Source organism: Alligator sinensis, unplaced genomic scaffold (genome assembly GCF_000455745.1).
Source record: "Alligator sinensis unplaced genomic scaffold, ASM45574v1 scaffold419_1, whole genome shotgun sequence".
NCBI lineage: Eukaryota > Metazoa > Chordata > Crocodylia > Alligatoridae > Alligator > Alligator sinensis.
Window position 1 is genome coordinate 847139 of NW_005842360.1, and position 19884 is coordinate 867022.

General features: G+C 44.0%; 1 protein-coding gene across 1 annotated transcript in view; it reads right to left on the minus strand.

Annotated features, from left to right (window-relative positions):
* The window catches only part of UBE2G1 (ubiquitin conjugating enzyme E2 G1), a 44419-nt gene that overhangs the window by 23014 nt on the left and 1521 nt on the right, over window positions 1–19884 (minus strand). The window contains exons 2-3 of the mRNA XM_025210628.1: window positions 19372–19462; window positions 647–749 (exon numbers count right to left, since the gene is read on the minus strand). Of these exons, the coding sequence (XP_025066413.1) occupies window positions 647–749; window positions 19372–19462 (194 nt within the window). The remainder of the gene's footprint in view (window positions 1–646; window positions 750–19371; window positions 19463–19884) is intronic.

Consider the following 19884-nt stretch of genomic DNA (forward strand, 5'->3'; position numbering starts at 1 on the left):
CTTACTGTAAAAGAGTCTTAACAGGAAATCTCAGTTGTTCCAGCAATGAACACCTGACATTTAGACACAGACTGAAGGAGCTTTAAGTATTCTAGATTTAGAGAGACCAATTCTACATAATGGAAAGTGAGGAATTAAGTTTGTTGGTTGGAGTTTGGAGGTTATTTTCTTTTTAAACTAGGCAGCAACTTGCATTACCCAAATCTACTGCCCTGTGTCCCCCTTGCCTCCTTCCCCCCCCTATAAACCTTTGACAGAAGCAACATTAAGGGATCTGCTACACTTACTTGTGCAGAGGAGCAAGGAGATCCCACAAGCCCCTCCATTCTCTCCCTCCCAAAACAGATGACGAGGGAACATGGTACATACAGCACTAGGGAGGGTGGACAGCTTCCTAAGTAGTTATGTTTGGGGGAGAACTTGCATAGTGGTTTGGCTAGGTATTTACAATGTAGAATTTAGTCCCGTAATATATAGCCACATGAATCAGCAATAAGCCAGCACTAACCAATTCAAATCTTACTGCCTGTAACCCAGGGTTAATCCAAAGATTATATTTAATCTATATATATATATATAGCTGCTTAGTCTGTCAGCAAGCAATAACAAAAGACACACTCAGCTTCAGTATGATGCTAGTACTTACTACAGTGTATCTGGAGGGCCAATAATAAGGACTTCCCATCGGTAAAGATCATTGTCGTCTATTAAGCCTGCTGAAAAGCCTTCCACTGGATTTTTGTTGAGCTCTGTTTAAAAAAAAAAAAAAAAATAAAGAAAAAGAAAAAAAGAAAAAAAAATAGCTTGTGTGAGTGTGATTGTAAGCATATATTTGTTATGTGCTTGTTATTTTGTGCACTTCTGTGCAGAGGTTAAGAAATCCTACCATGAGCAATTTTGAGATTACTGGTTGGAATCTGGCCTCAACCCCTTACCAGCTAACATCAATTACCTCACTTCTACATAGTAACCCCAGGGTCTGGTGAACAGATATCCATATCGTTATCTTGTGGTCTCAGAAGACAGACTATGGGGAGGAAGGGAAAGGGGGGGGGCACACAGGGGGAGGCAGAAAAAAAGGGCAAGCCTCTCAAAAAAGGAATCCCTCTTTAGAGCCCAAGTTCCAAAACAAATTTGGTGGGTCACTGGATAGTACTAAACCAATTATGCCAAAATTTAGTTTAGTACTCCTTGGGTGCATCTACACGAGATTTACTGTGGAGCTGATTAAATTAGCTCCGCAGTAAAAAGTCTTAGTGTCTACACATACACCCCCATTAGGCCTTAGTAAAACTAACAAACACCACTGTAGGATACTACGTGTAAAACAGAAGTACTATCCTGTGGCAGCATTAAAGTCTGTAAATAATGCCACCAAAAATAAGGATAATACCTGTAAGTTGTCTTGAAAAAAGAAGCATCCTCATGCTCATGCCCCAGTCAGCCCCTCCACAGCACATTGACCCGGGAGGGAGCAGGCTGACCCCCTGGGTCCCCTATAAGCTGGGGCTGCTCTTACCCAGCGCAACATGCTGTGGTCTCAGGCGCACGTGTAAACATGGCACCCAAGAGCAAATCAACTCTGCTAACTGCATCAACGTTTACTGTGTCACTAATATAATGTGTAGACGCACCCCGTGTTGCATTCTCCAACAACTATGATCATAATATTTAGCAAGAAGAGCTACAAAGCAAGAGGCAAGATTGCAGAGTATTTCCTGCTATAGGTGGAGAGTGAGCATCTTCCTCACCTGACCCCCACAAAAAGGAACAAGGAGCTAATGAATCCAAGAGACTTGAGGAGCCAAATGCCGCTAAAATTCATCTGGATCAAGTAGCTGGTTAGAACTTATCACACCAAAGCTAGCAGAATTACAGGTTAAATCTGCTGCGTTTCAGTCTTGCCCACTAGGGATAAGATACTTGGATCTCGCCACTTGTGCTTCTAGGCTGATGATTAATTGCTATCTGGAAGTCCTGTAGAAGTCCAAGAGCACTCCTGAAATAGTCTTTAGATGATTTCAGTTAAGTCTACTTCCAGAAAGCTCTCAAGTGGAGTGCCTCTTAAAGCTAAAGAAACCCGTATCTCACTGTACTACAAGAAATTTTAGTTTCAAGATGTCAGTCAGCATTCAAGTTAACAGCACTTTCACAGACGAGTTAGGATTACTACATATCTGAATCTAGGAATGGAAGGAGGAGATGTGGGGGTGTGGCTTCTGCAGCAGTTATTACAACTACTTTTTGCAAATAGTAACTGCTCAGCAACAAATCCACCGTGTTTATGCATCCTTGCTACTCTCCCCCAATAATTGTAATAGGAGGACAGGAGCCAGTATGGTTTCCACCACTCAAAGGATCAAGTAGCTAGCACTACAGCTGTTCAGTAATAGGTTAAGACCCTTAACATTTAAAGATGAATGCAAATATCACTGTCCCTTCAGAGAAATGGTCTTGAAAAAACTAGAAGAACCAAATCTTTAGGAACATTTTTTTAAGTTACATACTTAAGTGTAACTTTGAGATGGCATTTGCATTCCTGTAGTGCAGCAGTTTTGCAAAGAGCAGCAGCTGAAGTTGCTGCCCAATCATTCCTTGGAGTTCAGATAAGCTTTGTTCTCCCTAAAACTTCTTCCCTCTCAGAGGGAATGACTTGATTTTACACACTGTATTTTCACCATGCCAGATCAGCTAAAGGTTTGATGAAACTCCATCTAGTAGCTACTTAAAAAAAACCAAAAAAACCCAACAGAAACCAAAAAACGACAACTGCAGTTACAAGATTCCTTAAATATGCTCTAAAAAGTTGTCTGATCTCCAACTGGAATAAACTGAAAGGAAATCTGAAAGCCAAGCATAAAAAAAAAAATCTTAACTGTAACCTAGGAAGTAGTTCTGAAGTGTATAAGAGAGCATATTCCACCTTCCACCATGACACCCACCCACCCAGCCAAGAATCTTAGACATTTGCAAGATCATTTTGATCCCCAAGAACTTCCCAAATAAGTATATAAATCAAGGATGTAAGCTTAGAAAGTCTATGCTACAACTATTTCTTCAGGTAGTCTAAAAGTTCTGTGATTTGAACTTAGGCTAAAGACTTTGGTTCCTATCTTTAGAGGAGTAGGATAGAGACGAGTAGCAGCCAAAGTCACAGATAAAGGAAATGCTAAAAGTTCCCACCTACGGAGGTCTACCAACATGCCTCAGCATCCAGCCTGCTTGGATGCTGAGACACATGCCCAGGTAAAGAATTATACCATGCTTCAGAAAAGTAGTGATGCAATGGGTGAAGAAGCCTAACAGTTTTGCAAACAAATGGCACAGCTGAATTCATGCTGAAGCTATCTACTGGGCATGATCATCACCTTTTGAAAGGCTATGGGAAGTAGAAGAGACTTCCAAGTATTTTAACTGCTCTTTTCAGCATCAAGTACAACCCCTGTTCAGGGCAGCATGCTCTATTGGTGCTTAGTCTAGTTATTATACTGCAGAGTTTGGGGCTCATTCTGCAACCCCCCCCCCTCCTCCAGCATTCAAACACACACAGTGGAAGATTCATAATTCTTTTGCTGGGCCACAGCTGATGCGGGATGCTAATAAAGGACAGGTACCCAGTAAGCCAAGGCTAGTTCAAAGGGAGGGCTTTGGCTCTTTATCCAGCTGTGCTTTATTCAATCAGGAGTTAGCATGTGTACTCCTTAGCTACTGTCTCACTATGCCTACCAGCAGGTATTACTACCATGAACAACTAGAGCCCCACCTGATTCTGAAACAGAGGAAAGCACTCATTTTGCATGTCCGTCATTTCAACAAACATAAAAAGATAGTCAAACTACTTGCACCTTTGTTAGAACTGTTCCTAAGCATTAAACTGCTTCATGTATATGTGAGCTGTCATGATCAAGGCAAATGAGCCCCAATACCCAGCACCTTCCAAATACTGGCAACAGAAGCCAGCCTCTAAGGCTGATCCTTTTCAGAGCACAACAAAAGTGGGAGGGAAAGGGGGGCAGTCAACCATCGTGGCGGTGGAACACAAAGGAGAAGACCAATACTCGAGCTGGAAGTCAAAAATACTCCGTCATGGAGCAATTCCACTTGCTCTTCCCCTCCCCTCGGAAAGGAGAAACGAAAAACAAAAAACACCCAACTCATTAGCTTGCAACCTCCTTGGCCACAGGTTTTTTGGTAGCAATTAAAATAAAAGCAAAAAAGCCCACAAAACATTGTCTGGAAAGACTTTAGTTATGCTCATGGTCAATGTACTTGATTTAAGGTGCAACTTGCCTGTGTTGCAAGTGCTGTAGCCTGTGGCAGCGAGTTAAAAAAGGACTTGTTTGTACTGCATTTCTGTGAAGTCACCCAGAAAGAAAACTATATAAAAAGAACATGAGCCACAGCTACAGTTCCTTTTAATCCGATTCACACCAAACTACCAGTGTTCCCTCCCTCCTGCCAATATAGTCTTTGTACAAATCCAAAAGCAAAGCAGCAGCATCAACAAAATGACTAAGCAGAAACAGCCCCATGGCTAAATGCAGCAGCTATGTATGGCATCTAAACTTTTCAGCTTGCCATTTCACTCAGTCTGCTATTGCATATGAACACTTCTGTAGCGCTCTCACTGAAGACTGCCATTTACTCTGCCTAATGCAAAAAACAAATTTCAGAGTCTTGTACAGTTTCAGCAAGTTACATGTAGAAGCAAATGCCACCCCCCCCAACAAAACAAGCCACCCTGAACTATGGCCACCTGTCCAATGAAGTTACAGTGCAGCTATGGCTACTGGTGAAACATCCCATATTACAACTGCTTCTATTGGTGTGCGCAGTTTTGATTATGACAGCTATATTTTGCTTGAGGTCAAGAAAAGATCAGAGTTTAGTTTTCCTTTGTCTGTGCACCCCAACACCAGGGCAGTGGAAAAAAAAAATGATGGCTGACAACTTGTTGCAGGCCCTGGCAGTTTCCATCATTCCACTACCTGAAGAGTAGGAGTATAAGAAATAGCAGCTTCATCCTAGAGAGAAAGCTGCTGGAAGCCTCACTCAACCTGCTTCTACATTTCCTCTCTAGAACAAGGGCAGGCCATTATTTTGGGCGGAGGGCCGCTTACTGAGTTTCGGCAAGCCATCAAGGGCCGCATGACAGGCAGCCAGGGGCAGATGTATATTAATTTTCTAAATTTTTCAGGGGCCCCACAGGCCAGATAGAACAGCCTGGTGGGCCACATCTGGCCCATGGGTCACATTTTGCCCACCCCTGCTTTAGAAAGTCATGTTATTTGCATTTTGATTTCAGATTGGTTGTATGGTATACTGGGAATTTATTTGCCCTCAACTTGCAGCTATGCTTCCTTCCATCCCGCAAGTCACTGCTCAGGCTTCAAAGACCCCTCCCCACCCTCTCCAACAGAAGGGAAAATGGGGACAGAGGACTGCTCCAGTCATGGAGAGCTTTTGCTTCTAGTGCCACAATTATGACTAGGGATCTGGGTTTTCCATTTCCCACGGGGAAAAAGGAGAAAAAAAAACCCACAGATTTTCCCTACTTGCCAGAGGAAAACATGGGTTTCTCATTTTAGTGGAGAAACCTCTAGGTTTTGCAGTTTTGCAAAGAGCTCTCCACAGGCTAGCAGAGTTCCAGCCTGCAAGAGGCTGGAAGGGAGCAGGAGGAGGGCAGTGAGCACCACGTGCACTTGGCTGCCAGGCACCCTGGAGAGCAGCTCCCACAGGTACAGGAAGATTGAGGCCCCCATAGGGAGAGAGGGCATTAGGCAGGGCTGGGACTGCTGTGGCCCAGCCTGGTGATGAGTGGATCTTGGGGCTGGGAGGGTGGGGGAGCTCCCCACCACTGCACACACTCCCAGGGGATAGGGGGGGACCCATGTCCCCCAGATCTGAGCGCAGGGCAGGGGCAGGGCAGGCTGCCTCCATAGCCCAGTGGATGGGACCTGGCACTGCAGGGAACAGCAGAGCTGTGCGGGGATCTCCTTGCAGTTGTGAGTTCGGTGCTGCCCTGAGGATGCATCCCCTGCCTGCACGGCAGGGAGGGAAACAATAGAGCTGTGCAAAACACCACTGTTTCGACTTCCATTTCACTATTTTGAAGCACTGTCCTGTTTTGTTGAAACGGTTTTGCTATTTCGCCCATAGGCTATAATGGGGAAATCAGGAAAATGCCTAAAACCTTGTCATTTCTTGCCCAATTCAGATGAAAACTGCAGGGATGGTAGCCCCTTCTGAGGGCACGAACCCTGCCAATTTTTAAGGAGATAAGTGCAGAGGTTTCTCAGAAACCGCGCCTCAAACTGCTAAAAGCAAAACTCTTGACACTTGCTGGCAGCAGCAGCCTGTCGTCATCCTGCAAGCAGATCTGGGGCCCATGCCCCAGGGAGGGCTGTGCTGGACTCCTCCCTGGAGTGCAGCCCCTTGGATCTACACTGGATGACAGGAGGCTACTGCTGCCGCCTGGGACCAGCGCCAGGCACAGCCTGCACCCAGTGCCAAGGAAGACTGATGCTGCTGTTGGCTCCAGGCAGCAGCAGCAGCCTCCCGTCATCTGGCGCACAGATCTGGGGGCCCGCACCCCCAAGAGGGCTATACCGCACTCCTCAAGGGGGTGCAGGCCCCCAGATCTGTGCTGGATGACAGGAGGCTGCCGCTCCTGCCTAGGACTGGCACTGGGCACAGCCCAGGCCCAGCACCGGGCTTCACAGAGCACAGCCCTGGCTCTGCCCACTTCCCACCCTGGGCTGTGCAGGGGGGCTGTAGGACCTTCCATTTTAAGATAACCTGAAAAATCTGCAATCAGAATTTTTATTTATTTATTTATTTATTTAATTGCAAAGAGAGAAAACCAGGATCCCGAGTTAGGACCAGTTGTGTGGTTATACTTGTTTGACACTATGCTCCTGCAATGCAGCCCACTAAAAGCCAACAACGTTTTTGGGGGGAAGAAACAAGTTCCTCCATATTATTTGTTTCCCCATACCCATTACAGGCTGGTCCCCTGTTCTGACAATACTGGACTTAACTGGATACAATTAAACAGCTTCCTATTGGGACAGAGGGGTTTCCAGAGAACTGTATGCTGTCCATCTTCCTCCTGTACCGGTTTAGCACAAGCCGCATTCATCTAGTCCAGTCCGGTATACTAGACACGTCTTCCACTTCTATCGCTTCGCAGCCTGTTAGGAACATGGGCAACAGGGGCCAAAGTAAGCCTCATGGTAATTTTAACTTTGAAGTACGTTATTTCTTATGACTAATGTCCATTTTGGAGATGGAAGGAAGTCTGCCATGATAAAAATAACTTTTTGGAGCAGTGGCCCCTATCAACTGACTTGGCAACCACTCCTGATTCAGTCTTCAGATTTGGAGGATCAGCTGGCTTGGACACTTGCCTCCGTGTGTAGCACCCCTAAGGAAGATTGTAAATGTTAAAGCTACTTAAAATAAATAGGTTTCCAATAAAAAAAAAGCTGCAAGTATTTGCAATCAAGTGTGGTAGTTGGTTCCTAGGTTTTTCATGTTATTTTGGATTACTGAAATTTTGGTCAGCAACTGCAAATTCAAATTGGACAGAAGTATAAGTCTGAAACTCATAGACATGGCTGTAAATGACTTGCTTGGATGAATAAAGAAAGAAAAAAGTCATCCCTCCCTACCCTCCCTAGCACACTCCCATCTCTTCTGTACCATCCACAGTTGAAAAACAGTTTACTATGTTTACTTCGCTTGCCCAGGCTCCAATATGTCACAAAGCTCATCTATACCCCTGGCAACCTGCTGTTGCCATCTCTGCCACTTGTTAAAAGATTTAACAAGACCTGAGCTTGGATAGAATGATATGGGTTCTTTCAAGTCAGCTACCAAAGAATAGAGACAGATTATTACCATAAAACAACCAACGAACGTTACAATGTTGTTACACAAAACGATTGTTGAGAGACAAATCTGAATTTTTATTGGGCACTGTGCAACAAATCCTGTAAGCCTATAGGCAGCCAAAAGACTACGACACATGCTACTGGGTTGAACATGGATAGACTCAAGCCTTATAAACATTATTTAATACTTTCATGTCACAACACTCTCAGGGCTTTAATATTCCAATCATGCACAAGTACATAAGCCCTTTTGCCAACAGTAGCTTCAGAAGCACAACTTGGGTAGTCAGTTTTATACAGTTTTTCCTGGCGACACTAAGCCTAGACAGATGCACAATGAAAGGTGCATAACTGATGGTGTTTTGTGTAGTAAGGGACAGAGATTGTTTGTTTCAAAGCATCTTGGAAGCGTTTTTAGATTTGCTGAAATACATTTACCATGAAGGAGTTTTCAGCAGCTTAGTGAGATTCTTACAACAGCCCCATACAATATAACAAAAGTACAACTCAGTTTAACAAAACCAACAAAACCACACACATGCAAGTTAAATACAACCAAGTTATTCATTTGTCCTGAACTGGGACAAAGATCTTTACAGCCCGATCAGTTACAATCCAGTTATTGCTACAAGTTTTTTTTTTTTTTTTTTTTTTTTAAACCTGGTGTGCCACTATTTGGGGGAAGGATAGTATTGGTGGGATTAAGAAGTGGGGAGGGGGGTAAATCCACAAGAGTTGGATTATTCATGAGATACAAAAATGGTTTGACTGGTCAGTATTTGGATGAAGCAGTTTATTTTCCTGCCAAAGCTTTCAACTTCTACCCTTGTTCCATTTTTAATTTTGAGAAAGTTGTACCATATTACCACCTGGAAGTTACAGAAGATGAATGGACATAAAAACTACTCTGCTACAGAAGAAATGTATAGTCCCGCTCAATAGTTTTTGTGATGTTTTTGAAGAGACAGTAAGTTTTAGTCACAACATACTTTTGGCATGTAATCCAAGTTTGTACAATGCTCTGCATTTCAGATGTCCTCACTTTCTCCAGAAAACCCCAGATAATAATGGATTGTATGGATCAGCATAAATTGATCCACATCCACAACTATGGCACACAGCAGGTGACTTGCAGGGGAAATCCAAGTGCATTAAAAATACCTTACATAAGAGCCATAGCTCACAAAAAACTGTTTTCAGTGAGCATCTTAGTAGTGTCTGACAATGACATGCCACATGAATAAGGGCACATCATTTAGTCTCTGCCAAACTGATTCCTCCACTCCATTTAGCAGTCATAAGGATAAAACATATCAAATAAGGAAAGTTCTGTGTTATGTGAACACTTGAGTTAACGTAGTACCGCAATTGCTCTTCCAAACTCCATGTAAAATTCTCCACATAAAACAGGTGGCATGCAGAGATACGCCTTCTGCGGGGAAAGACAAATTTTAGAGTTTGTCCAGGCTCCATTACTAGCTACTACAGCAATGTTAGTGTGACCGAGTATTGATTAGCTGGATGAAGTTTTCCTCGTCTTTCAGCGGTCACTCCGAGAATTGCTGGAGAATCCAGTTTACCCAAATTGCTACAGCAACTCTCGTGAGACAACTGAATGCTGGAGACGATTCAGATTGTTAAAAGGAGTCATAGTGAACAGTGCCTGACTTGCACAGTAACCAGGAATATGCCTACCATCAATAAAGTCATCAATATGCCTTCCTAATTGGCTTGGGAGGACTTGGCAGTGCTGAAAGCCGGAAGACTTCTGCAAAAGTTAAGAACAGAACAGGACTGCTAGTCATAGAGCCTTTCATTTTGACAATAGAAAACTGCAGCTCCCTCCGCAGAAGTGGAATTGCATGGAAGTCATGAGTGAAGAACTCAGTCTTTTCACCCAACACCTGGGGATGGTCCTTAGGAGTATATAAGGGGTGTGGATCAGGAACTGGGAGAACATCTGTTCACCAGGGCACCGCAAGGGAAGGCAAGGTCTAATGGTCACACACAGCAGGAAGACCGTTTTAGACTGGACGCAAGAAAGAACTTCTTTATCATCCAAGTCTCCCGAGTCTGGAATAAACCACCCCGCAAGAAGTGGTGCAAGCACCTACTCTGGATAGCTTTAACAAACGTTTGGATACTTAAATCGGGGGGGGGGGGGGGGGGAACAAGGGAGGAGGGGGTAGAGATCTGACCCCTGCTGACTTCCTGCCCCTGGGGCAGGGAGCTGGACCCAATGATCTTGCGAGGCCCCTTCCAGCCCTAACGTCTATGAAATCTAAATGCCTCTGAATAAGCAAGCTCACGCTAAATGGACATCTTGGTGGGGAGCAAAGGGGGCAGGGCGTGGGAAAGAGAACCAAGTTGTGACAAACCCAAAACAACCCTGAATAAAGCAGATGTTTTCTATACAAAACGCACCTTATTTTAGATTCAACTGACAAGCTTAAAAAAATAATAATTCCGCCCATTAAAATGTATGGAGAGAAAAAGTAGTTGGATTCAACAATAAATAGAAAGCAGGGTCGATTTGCATCTAATAGACAAAGTCTGATGCATATATCTGAGCATACTCTTTCACAACCTGGAGTTCACCTCATCAGATACTGTTAAAGGACATATACAGAGCAGTGTATAAAAATGCAGTGATCTGAACACAAAAGGGAAAGGGACAGGGGAAGAGGCAAGTGGGTGGGGGGACATTAAGAGAGGAGGGGGACAGTGTTTGGAGAAGCAAATGAGCAAAATAAACCAAAGTGGGGGGGAGAAGGGGGGGAAAAAAAAGAGGGAAGAATGTCACAAAAAGTTAATCCAGGCAATAGGATAAAAAGACTCCATATAGTCTGCATTTAAAAAAAATCATGCTCAACAACCAATCTGTAGATGATTTCTTGTTCTGCATTTCCCATTCAAGTCTGTTCTTAAGAAGGTTCCTTGTTGAAGAACAGCTACTAAAGTCAGCCAAGGAACATCCAGGGAAGTTAGTGTTCTGCCACAGGCACTTGCAGGTTTTTTTTTAATTTTTTGGAGACAAAGTTAGATGGGTGTTCATTCATTCTTACACATTGGGATCACCCCATCTATCTAAAAGACAGCAGAGGGGCACTGTAAGCAGGTGGCATCTATGATGTTGGCAGACCGGAGGGTGAATGAACCTCGGATGTTACATCAGTGTTATTCAATTCAGCATTGATGCAAGAGCACACCAGTTTAATGGCTATTATTGAACCACTAATAGCCAAATACCTTCACTGCTCAAGCATCCTCTATGACGTTCTCTACAAGGAAGCTTGAAAGAACTCTATTCTGGGATGTGTGCAGGAAGAGTTTGTTTTATCCAGGTCAACAAGTCACACCTATACTGGAAACGAGTTAAGACTTCAGTCAAGCTAGAACAGGGCATTTCCCCTGTAAAATATGTTAAGTTAAAAGCAAGCCAGACTGTAAATTCTCTCTGGGATCTGACAGATGTTTTTTGCCTTGCTATGGATATGTGCTACATAATACCACAGCATGCATGACCACATGCAACTGTGCCACAAAGGTGCATTCTTTACCAACAGGGCAGTGTGGGGGAGGGAGAAGGGGCAGGGGAAGGTCCACAACACTGAGCAATTACTGGCCTGGAGCAGCCTGTGAACTGGGAGTCCCAGCACCAGCAGCCCTTTAATGTTCCCAGCTCACAGGCAGCCCCAGATCCCTTAAGGCTTGGCAGCAAAGCTGGTGGGTCTGCCTGGATCCTGGTCCCTTGTAGGGCTACCCGACAGCTTGCTAGCTGGGCTATCAAGGAGCCAGTGGCTCACTTTGCCCCTCAGTGCCTTTGGGGGGGAAGAAACTCAGATCTACACAGATTATGATGTGTGTCAGAAAAAGCTTCCTGCAACAAGTTTGCTGTTGGAAACAGGAACTTTTGTACCAGATCAGCCATTTCACTTGGCCATTCCCTTTGTCCCAGATTCATAAGTAAAGCCTATGAAATACAATGCCTGCCACAGCCCTTTTCCTTTTTTTCTGTGAATGGAGTAGGTATGACATGACTGGTCTGGAGATGGTGCACCCATGCCTGCAGCACTACTACAGGTATGCCCCCACCTAAAAAAAAAAAGAATCCAAGCAGGACTGACCTGCAGGGCAGACTACACACCAAGCCAACCAGACTTTTTTCAAGGCCTTGTAAAAAAAAAAAGGATGACCTGCTTTCCAGTAACAGCACGTCTCTATACTGCCTCAGGTCAGCCTTTAGGCTGGCATCAATAGATTTCAGTCATGTTAAAAGCAGTAGAGAAGTGGTATCTAGTGTCTAATGTCCAATTAAAAGAGAAGTAACATTAACCAAGTACAGTAATTCAGTAAACACCTGTAGCACAAGTTAAGACTTAATCAAATCCAGGTTTTGGTACCTTAAGTTTTACCTGCATCATGTACAGCACTAAAATGCTTGTATACAACTAGTAATATTTTCCCTAATCCAACTGTGGTATAGATATTATTTTGACAGCTAGATTAGCCGTCACAACATCTCTTGCCACCCTTCATGCACTGGTTAATCTATTTGTCATACTTAAGCACCAGGAAGTGGAAGTAGCAGCACAGGGGTCACTACCCTTTAAAGTTTCCTTGACTTCTGCAAGAAGTTCTGGTCACCAGTTAGTTACAAGTCCCAAGCTACCTCCACTTTTGAGCAGGTACAGAAATTGATGCATGTCCCCTGCTCTTAAATTTCCAAATGAGTTGGTCTAATCGTAAGCGTGTGAATCCCTTCCACAACAGCCTTCATGCGGGCATATTTTGAAGATAGCCACTCTTCCCCAGAAAGAGAAGACATTCACATATCAAACCATCACTTCACTTCCAGAAGGTTACTAGGCATTACCGCACCTTAGAGGTCAACTTCTGTTTGAAGTCATTTGTCCTCGAGGGTAAAGGGCATAATCCAATGCTGTAAATTGTGGCTTACTTCAGAAGGCAGATTAAAGGGGTGACACGATCACCTCCTTAGAAACAGCAAAACTTAGTTTTCTTGCCTACCATTTCATACTATCCAGAACACTTTTAGTGAGCAGCCATAGCACATTTTTGTTATGAGTGGTAGAACTGATTGGTTTTTAAAAGCACCAAAACTGTATCCGGCATTGGTGGATGCTGTTCTACAAGCAAACATTCCAGGGAATCCACCCATCAGAAGGGAGAAGCTGACAGAAGGGCCATATGGAGATGTTAACATCCTAGCACTCTGCCAGGAGCCCCAGAATACCCAGGACATTCATTTACCACATTGTGCATGAGAAGTTGAGTAATTCAGAGGCACTTTTCCAGTTTGTTTTCTTTTGTTACTAATAGGATACCGAAACCTGTTATTCACAGTTCCGGGATGCATTGTTACTCAGAACTGCTCTAGAGACGAGTTCGTTTTCTCCAAGAGCTTCTTCAGAATATTACTTGTCAGCCTTACACATGAGTCACTGCAGCTAGACTTAAAACTGGCTAGTCAGGCTATTTCCTGTAAAGAGGCAATACTTCATATTCAGAAAATGTGAATTACTTTTCCCAGTATTTTGAAGACCAGCATAAGCAGTTGTTCAGTTGACATCCAGGAGGTACGGTTGTGCTTCAAGAATAATTTTTTTTCAGATTTAACGCCCCCCCCCCATTAATTCTAAATAGGGCCTGGATACCTGATCAGTGCTACAGTGGGAAGCAGCAGCAGCAAAATAATTAAGCTATCCAGAAAGGCTTACACTTATTAGAATGAACTCCAAGTGCCTGGCTTTAGATATATCTAACTAGTTCTTGCCAAGATGAGTCTGACATACACACCCCATCAGTGAAATGTATAAATTGCTACTATTAGCTCAGGGGTACCCCTCAACAGAATCAGAGCTGGTGTGTGGAAAGCTGCTGGAAAGGATAAGATTAGGTGGTCTTGTAATTTGAGCTCAAGTACGGTTACTTAAGCTGTGTCACCACGTATTCCTTATGCAGACAGTGTCCCCGTGTCCCGTCCCGTCCCCCCCCCCCGGTAAGATACTTGGGGAAGGAGGGGGCGGAAATGCTTCCTACCTTCAGCAGCCTGGCTATCCTTGCCAGGCCTCCAGTTTTCGTGCTTTAAAAAGATTATTATTCTATTCATCTACTCGTCTAAAATATTAAATAAAGAGAAAGCCTTACAGTTCCACTTCAACACTGCTTGATTCTTGATGTGGGCAGTGACTGGCTTAGATCCAGATACTCCAGCATACATTACATATCTACATCTTAAGTTAACTACTTTAGTAAAAACAAAAGCTAAGACATGCCTGAAAGTCTTGAATTGATAGCCAGGTCAAAACCCTAGTTTGCTAGAGTACTTCATTTAGATCAGTGGGGAATCAAACTTTGGCAGGCATGCCACTAGCCCAGCACCCTCAAAGTAACACACTGATCCCCTTTCTCTGCCAAACTTCTCTGCCCCCACCCTGATCTGTCAGGTGCCACAAAGGCTGTCCATGCCACTTGAGGCACTTTGGCAGACTGACCAGCCCAATGTAGATCAAGAGACCATAGTTGGAAGCAGCTATCTATGAAGAATAGTCAGCCAGAAAGCTAGTATTCCCCAAGAGTTAAGCTTGGTTTAGAAAGCCAAGCTTGAGATATTTAAAAATGCAGCTTTGAAAGGAAAGAGAATGAGAGCCTACACAGCATATATCTAACTGAGATCTTAAAAAGACATTGACATTTGTCATTTGAAGAAACCAACGCAAGCAAAAGCAATATTGTCTAAAGTTAGACCAAATACTTACTTCTGAAAACTTTTTCCTGCTTTATCTAATTTTTACTATGATACTCTGCCCCTCCTATTCAGTTGTCAAGATAAGTTGGTCAAATTAAAAATGCAGAAGTCCTTCCTCCTCTCCCCCATCCCTACCCCCACAGCCACTGGTGATTTTACCAGCATTAGAAGTAGAGTCCCCATCCATGGCAACTAACTAGATATTCACATATCAGGACATTTCCTTATGATGGAAATAACTTGTTGGGAGGGGGGGTTAGGGGGAGGGGCAGGCAGAGTTAAAAATTTGTTTGACAGTAGCACACCACAATTCTTCTAGTCTGGGGTTATTCCTGGTAACTACCCCAATGGTCCACAAGTCCATGCCCCACCCTCCCCTACATCCTGGGTCTGGCTTGTGAAAATATTCAGTTACTCTCTTTTATAGATCAAGTCAGTCCCCTATCAACAGAGATCAGAAGTCTAGAACTTATATAGTTTAGATACAACCTAGAGGAAAGCTATAACTATGCCCAAATTAGGGTGGAGAAGAGATGAGAGTCAGTCACCTAACCAGAAAAGAATGGAATGTTACCATCTGACCAGATACCTTCCTCTTCTCTATTGAGTGACTGTTAAGTAGGTTGGATTTCAGAAAAAGGGATTTGCTAGACAGAAAAGAACATTTAAGTGAACAAGCTCATCTAATTTGTTTAGCTCACCATTAGCATCCTGTTTTTGTTACCTTACCCCTGTCTCTGGGAGAATTCCCCAAACTGCTGCTCAGGGGAAGATGGTCAGCATTTCTTTTTCAAAGAAACCAAGTCTGAGAGTGCTTGTGTTCATAGTTACTAACCAAGATTTGAATGACAACTCTGCCTGTCTCACTAGAATAAAGGCTTGCCCTCCCAAATTAAGAGATTGGTTAAACAATAGCATTATACTGTATAATACAATATGACCCCTTTGCTTATGTCTGGGTAATGCACCATACCTAGGATATGGGTGTGCAACATTCACATCCCTAACTTTTTGCTAAATCGAACTAAAATGCTAACATCTAGAAGTTAGTTACTTCTGTCTAGCCAACCCCACAAGAAAGGCATCCTACTCATGAGATAAATTTGTATGCAGTAGGACAGAACAAAGTTTACATGATAAAAATTAAGATGGTGGGGAGCAACTTTCTGGCCCCCACAGGCAAGATGAATGGCCCAAGGATTAAGCCCTGCACACGTGATCCAGGGCACAGAACTATGCTATCTGACCTGCAGGGATCACCATAGGTCCAAAAGTTTGGCAGCAGGGGAGCTGAAATAAATACTGCTAAATTTTTGGATCCACAGGGAGCCCTACAGACTGGATGATAGAGGTCATATGTGGCCTGTAAGCCAGGGATTGAACAACCCTGATTTAGGAGCATCTTAAGAGCTAACAAAAGTAGAGGAAGCTTGTCCAAAATATGGAAGGTACCTTTTTAGAAGCAAGTGTATGCTGGCATTGAGTGATGTGGAAGTATTAAGCTTGACAAGTCCCTCTGAATAATAATTAAAAAAAAAGTGTGAAGTTGTAAATAAATACTGACTTGCTTGTCAAGTGTACTGCTGTCAGATCTTTTTGCCAAAAATTGCTATGCAAGTCACAGCAGTACTTGAGAAGTTGCTTTCTGCTTGCCATTACACCATTACAGACAGCTTTGTTTGGAGCAGGGATAGCCAGACTGTAGCACAGGTGCTGCAAGTGGTATTGGCATGGCATGCACCTCAGTGGAGAGAGGACAGGGCAGCACAGTGGCAGATCTGGCAGGGGACAAAGCACAGTATCAAATCAGGCAGGGTTCACAGGGCAGGACACACAAGCACAGCAGCAGACCAGGAAAAGATCAGAGTAGCACTCAGGGGGAAAAAGCGGGGGGGAGGGGGGGGCAATTTGTGGCATGCCGGCTGAAAAGGTTGGCCCCCACTATCTTAGAGATTGTATACATGAAGTTCTGCTGCTTTGCAATGTCTGTAGCAAATCTCAGACAGACAATGGAAAAAATGTCAGGTTTCACTTGATTAACACATAGCTCTCCTATACAAAAATTACTTACTAGCATTTCTCCTTGTGAAACAATGTTTAATCCTCTTATTGGACTCTCTATTGTACACCAAATTAAAGAAAAGAAAAATGAAAATAGTGATTAAGCTAGTTAGCACTAAAGTCAGAAGAAGAAGGTACTCAAGGTCCCCAAGGCTATTTGTATAGAATTTCTGCTCCCATTCCATGGAAACTGTGCCCTTTTAGCCTCTACAGCAAGTGACAACTCTTGGACTAACTTCATGAGGGGTCCTAGACCTTCACTTCCCTGGAAGGGAGACTAGAGAACAATGATAGAACAGACCTAAGCCTACATTAAAAGAAAAGCACCTAAATATCACCCAAGTTCCTTCACTATGTTAGTTCTAAGATTAAATATTGGTACAACCATATCCAATAGCTTCAAGTAAGATTGCAACACGTATAGTTGTACCCTAGTTTCTTGATAGCACAGCTGAATATTGCCTAAATATCTCGGGCAAAGGAATTTATTACCGAAGTTTAAATGAACTCTATGCGAATTGCTGTATTTAGGAAGGAAGCTATTTTGTGACCCTGGTAGAGAACAGTCATCTTCAGCAAGTTACTTTTCTTATAGTTAGGAAAAAACACAACTCTATAATTTGAAAGCCTTATTTGAAGTGCAGCATATTAGTTCATTTAACTATTGTTGTGGTGCTAGTTATCTAATTAACAGAACTCAAACTTGCTCTAGCAAGAAGCTTCCCTTGATGTGCTCATCTGGAGGAGGGGAAAAAGGCAGGCAAAGCCAAATCAAATTCAAGTTTTTCGAAAAAAGCCAACTTCTCACTTCTTGTTGGTGAAAAAGAGGGTTTAACAAGCTAGAACTTTGCTATAGGAGATAACTGCACCCTGGACCACAAGTCATCCTTGGATACATGCAACTCCAGAACTTGCATGGAAGTTGAATGCAAGTTTATAGTACTTCGCCACAAATGCAAGTCCAAAATCCTTTACCAACAGCATAAAGAAAGAGAGAAGAGTGGAAGATAGATTAAAAGGAAATTATAGTGCTCGTACTGTGCCCTTGCTCTCCTCCCCATGTCATTTTGCTGCAGTCCTGAGAACCTCCACCTTGTTTCCCTCCCCCCGCTATCTAATCTCATGAACATCAACTGCTTCACCATTTTGCTTCTCAGATTCCTTATCTAGGAGTGGGATGGATGTCTTGCTCACACTGTCAGCTCTGACTGACCTCTTACGCTCAAGTACTACTACTGTGATAGGTAAGTGTATAACCCAAAGCAATTATAAAAACTTTGATCATGTCAAAAACTAGCCAAATTCTATCCTATGCTATCCAAAGGCACATGTACCATTATCCAATGTCTCACAAGATACAGGAACACTGGAATATTAATTATTTTGTTTTGAAAGAGAACTAGTATTGTGGGTGAAACACACTGGCCCAGATGAGACTTGGAAGACAGCGAGCAGTGAAGGAGGAAGACCTGACCTACCATGAAGCTCAGTCTTGGCATTGAGTTCAAGTGTCCTGCCATGACACTTGATGAGCACAAAGACACTCATGACACTTGATGAGCACCACATGACACAAAGATGAGCATTGGCATCTGTAGTAGTCATTCAGTTAGAAAGTCTGTCCATGTTATAACATGAACATTGAGACAGTCTTCAAGCAGGAACTCTGAATACTCTAAAGACACCTTCCCCTATAGCACTATAGGATCTTGCACTGGAAATCCACATACAGAATTGCCAACTACGTCGGACACGTTGACAATACGGGTTGGCCCATGTCAAATGAGGGCATGTAGCACGGACATTAAGCAGGCCATCTCCCAAGTGCTGAGGGAGCAGTAACTTGTGTTGGCAACTGTGTTATGTTCTTACAGTTGCCCGACTAACGTAACTCCTAGCACATGAAGTCTCAGTATTAGAAATACAGTCTAAAGCAGAACTATACATCCATCCGATGATCAACAGGTTAACAAGCCACTATAAATAATTCAACTTCTATACTCAGATACCCACCCTCCAAGTTTACTCAAACTCCTCCTTAAATGAAAGAATTAGTGTTAAGTTGCCCATCTGGATTTGAAACAGGAACATGGCAGGGATACAGAAGCGTTGTTACCACTCTTTCAAGCAAACAACCATGATTTATTTCTTCTAATTAAAATAAGACAAAACCTCAGAAGACACCACTGTCTTGAACAGCAATACGTCTCGCTCTTTGGTCTCGTAACTCTGAATAGTTACAAGACACATAGCCAAGATATTTGTTTTGATCACAGGGTACTTTGTTCATTTTGCTATGGAGAAATGCCAGCGAATAGAAACAAGAAGTGGAGGAATTATCCAGCCTAATATGTTTATGCTGCAATTACCGAACATCGCGTCTACGAGATAAAGCCGTGAAAGTGGTCTATTTGCGTCTTTGGCCCACTGAGCGTTTAAACTAGTTCAACGCCATAACCCCAAAAGCTGTATCAAGCAGCTTATTTACTCACATGGCTCCTTTAGAAAGGGCCCATATAGCAGCCACAGGATTTGGGGCCATATCTATACCCGTTATAACTGACAGCACTTGAGCATGCAGGGACCCCGACGATAACATCGGCAGAGTAAGTTTCTGCGGCAGCGAAGCGTTAAATCACGCACCCCGGCGCTGCCGGCACCCAACTCCTCCTAAGCAACGGGCACGACACGTCGCCACCGCTGAAGACGGGGGCTCATACACACCTGCCGTTTCCTACGAGAAGAGAGAGAGGTTTCACTCCCGAAGCCACCAGCTGCAGTGACTCGGTCTACTTTTCGGTGAAGGACAACTCTGGAGCGGAGTTATTTTAGAGGCGGAAAGCAGCCGAGCCCCCTGGGACGGTGTCGCGCCACCTTCCTGGCTACAGTGCCCTGGAGGTGGCCCCACCGCGGCAGAGGCGCCCTGCCCGCCCCTCCACGCAGGCTCCTGACACACGTGGGCCGGAGCCCGGCCCTCCTCCTCCTCCTCCTCCGGGCTGCGAGGAAGGGGGAGGCGACGAGCCTCGCCTGACACCTTCGCAGCCCCGAAGCCCCCTGCTCGGCTCGGGGAGGAGGGCGGCAGGGAGAGGCCGCAGGGCCGCGGAAGGAGCCCCCCGGGGTCTCCCTGAGATCTGGCAGGAGCGACGCGGAGCCGCG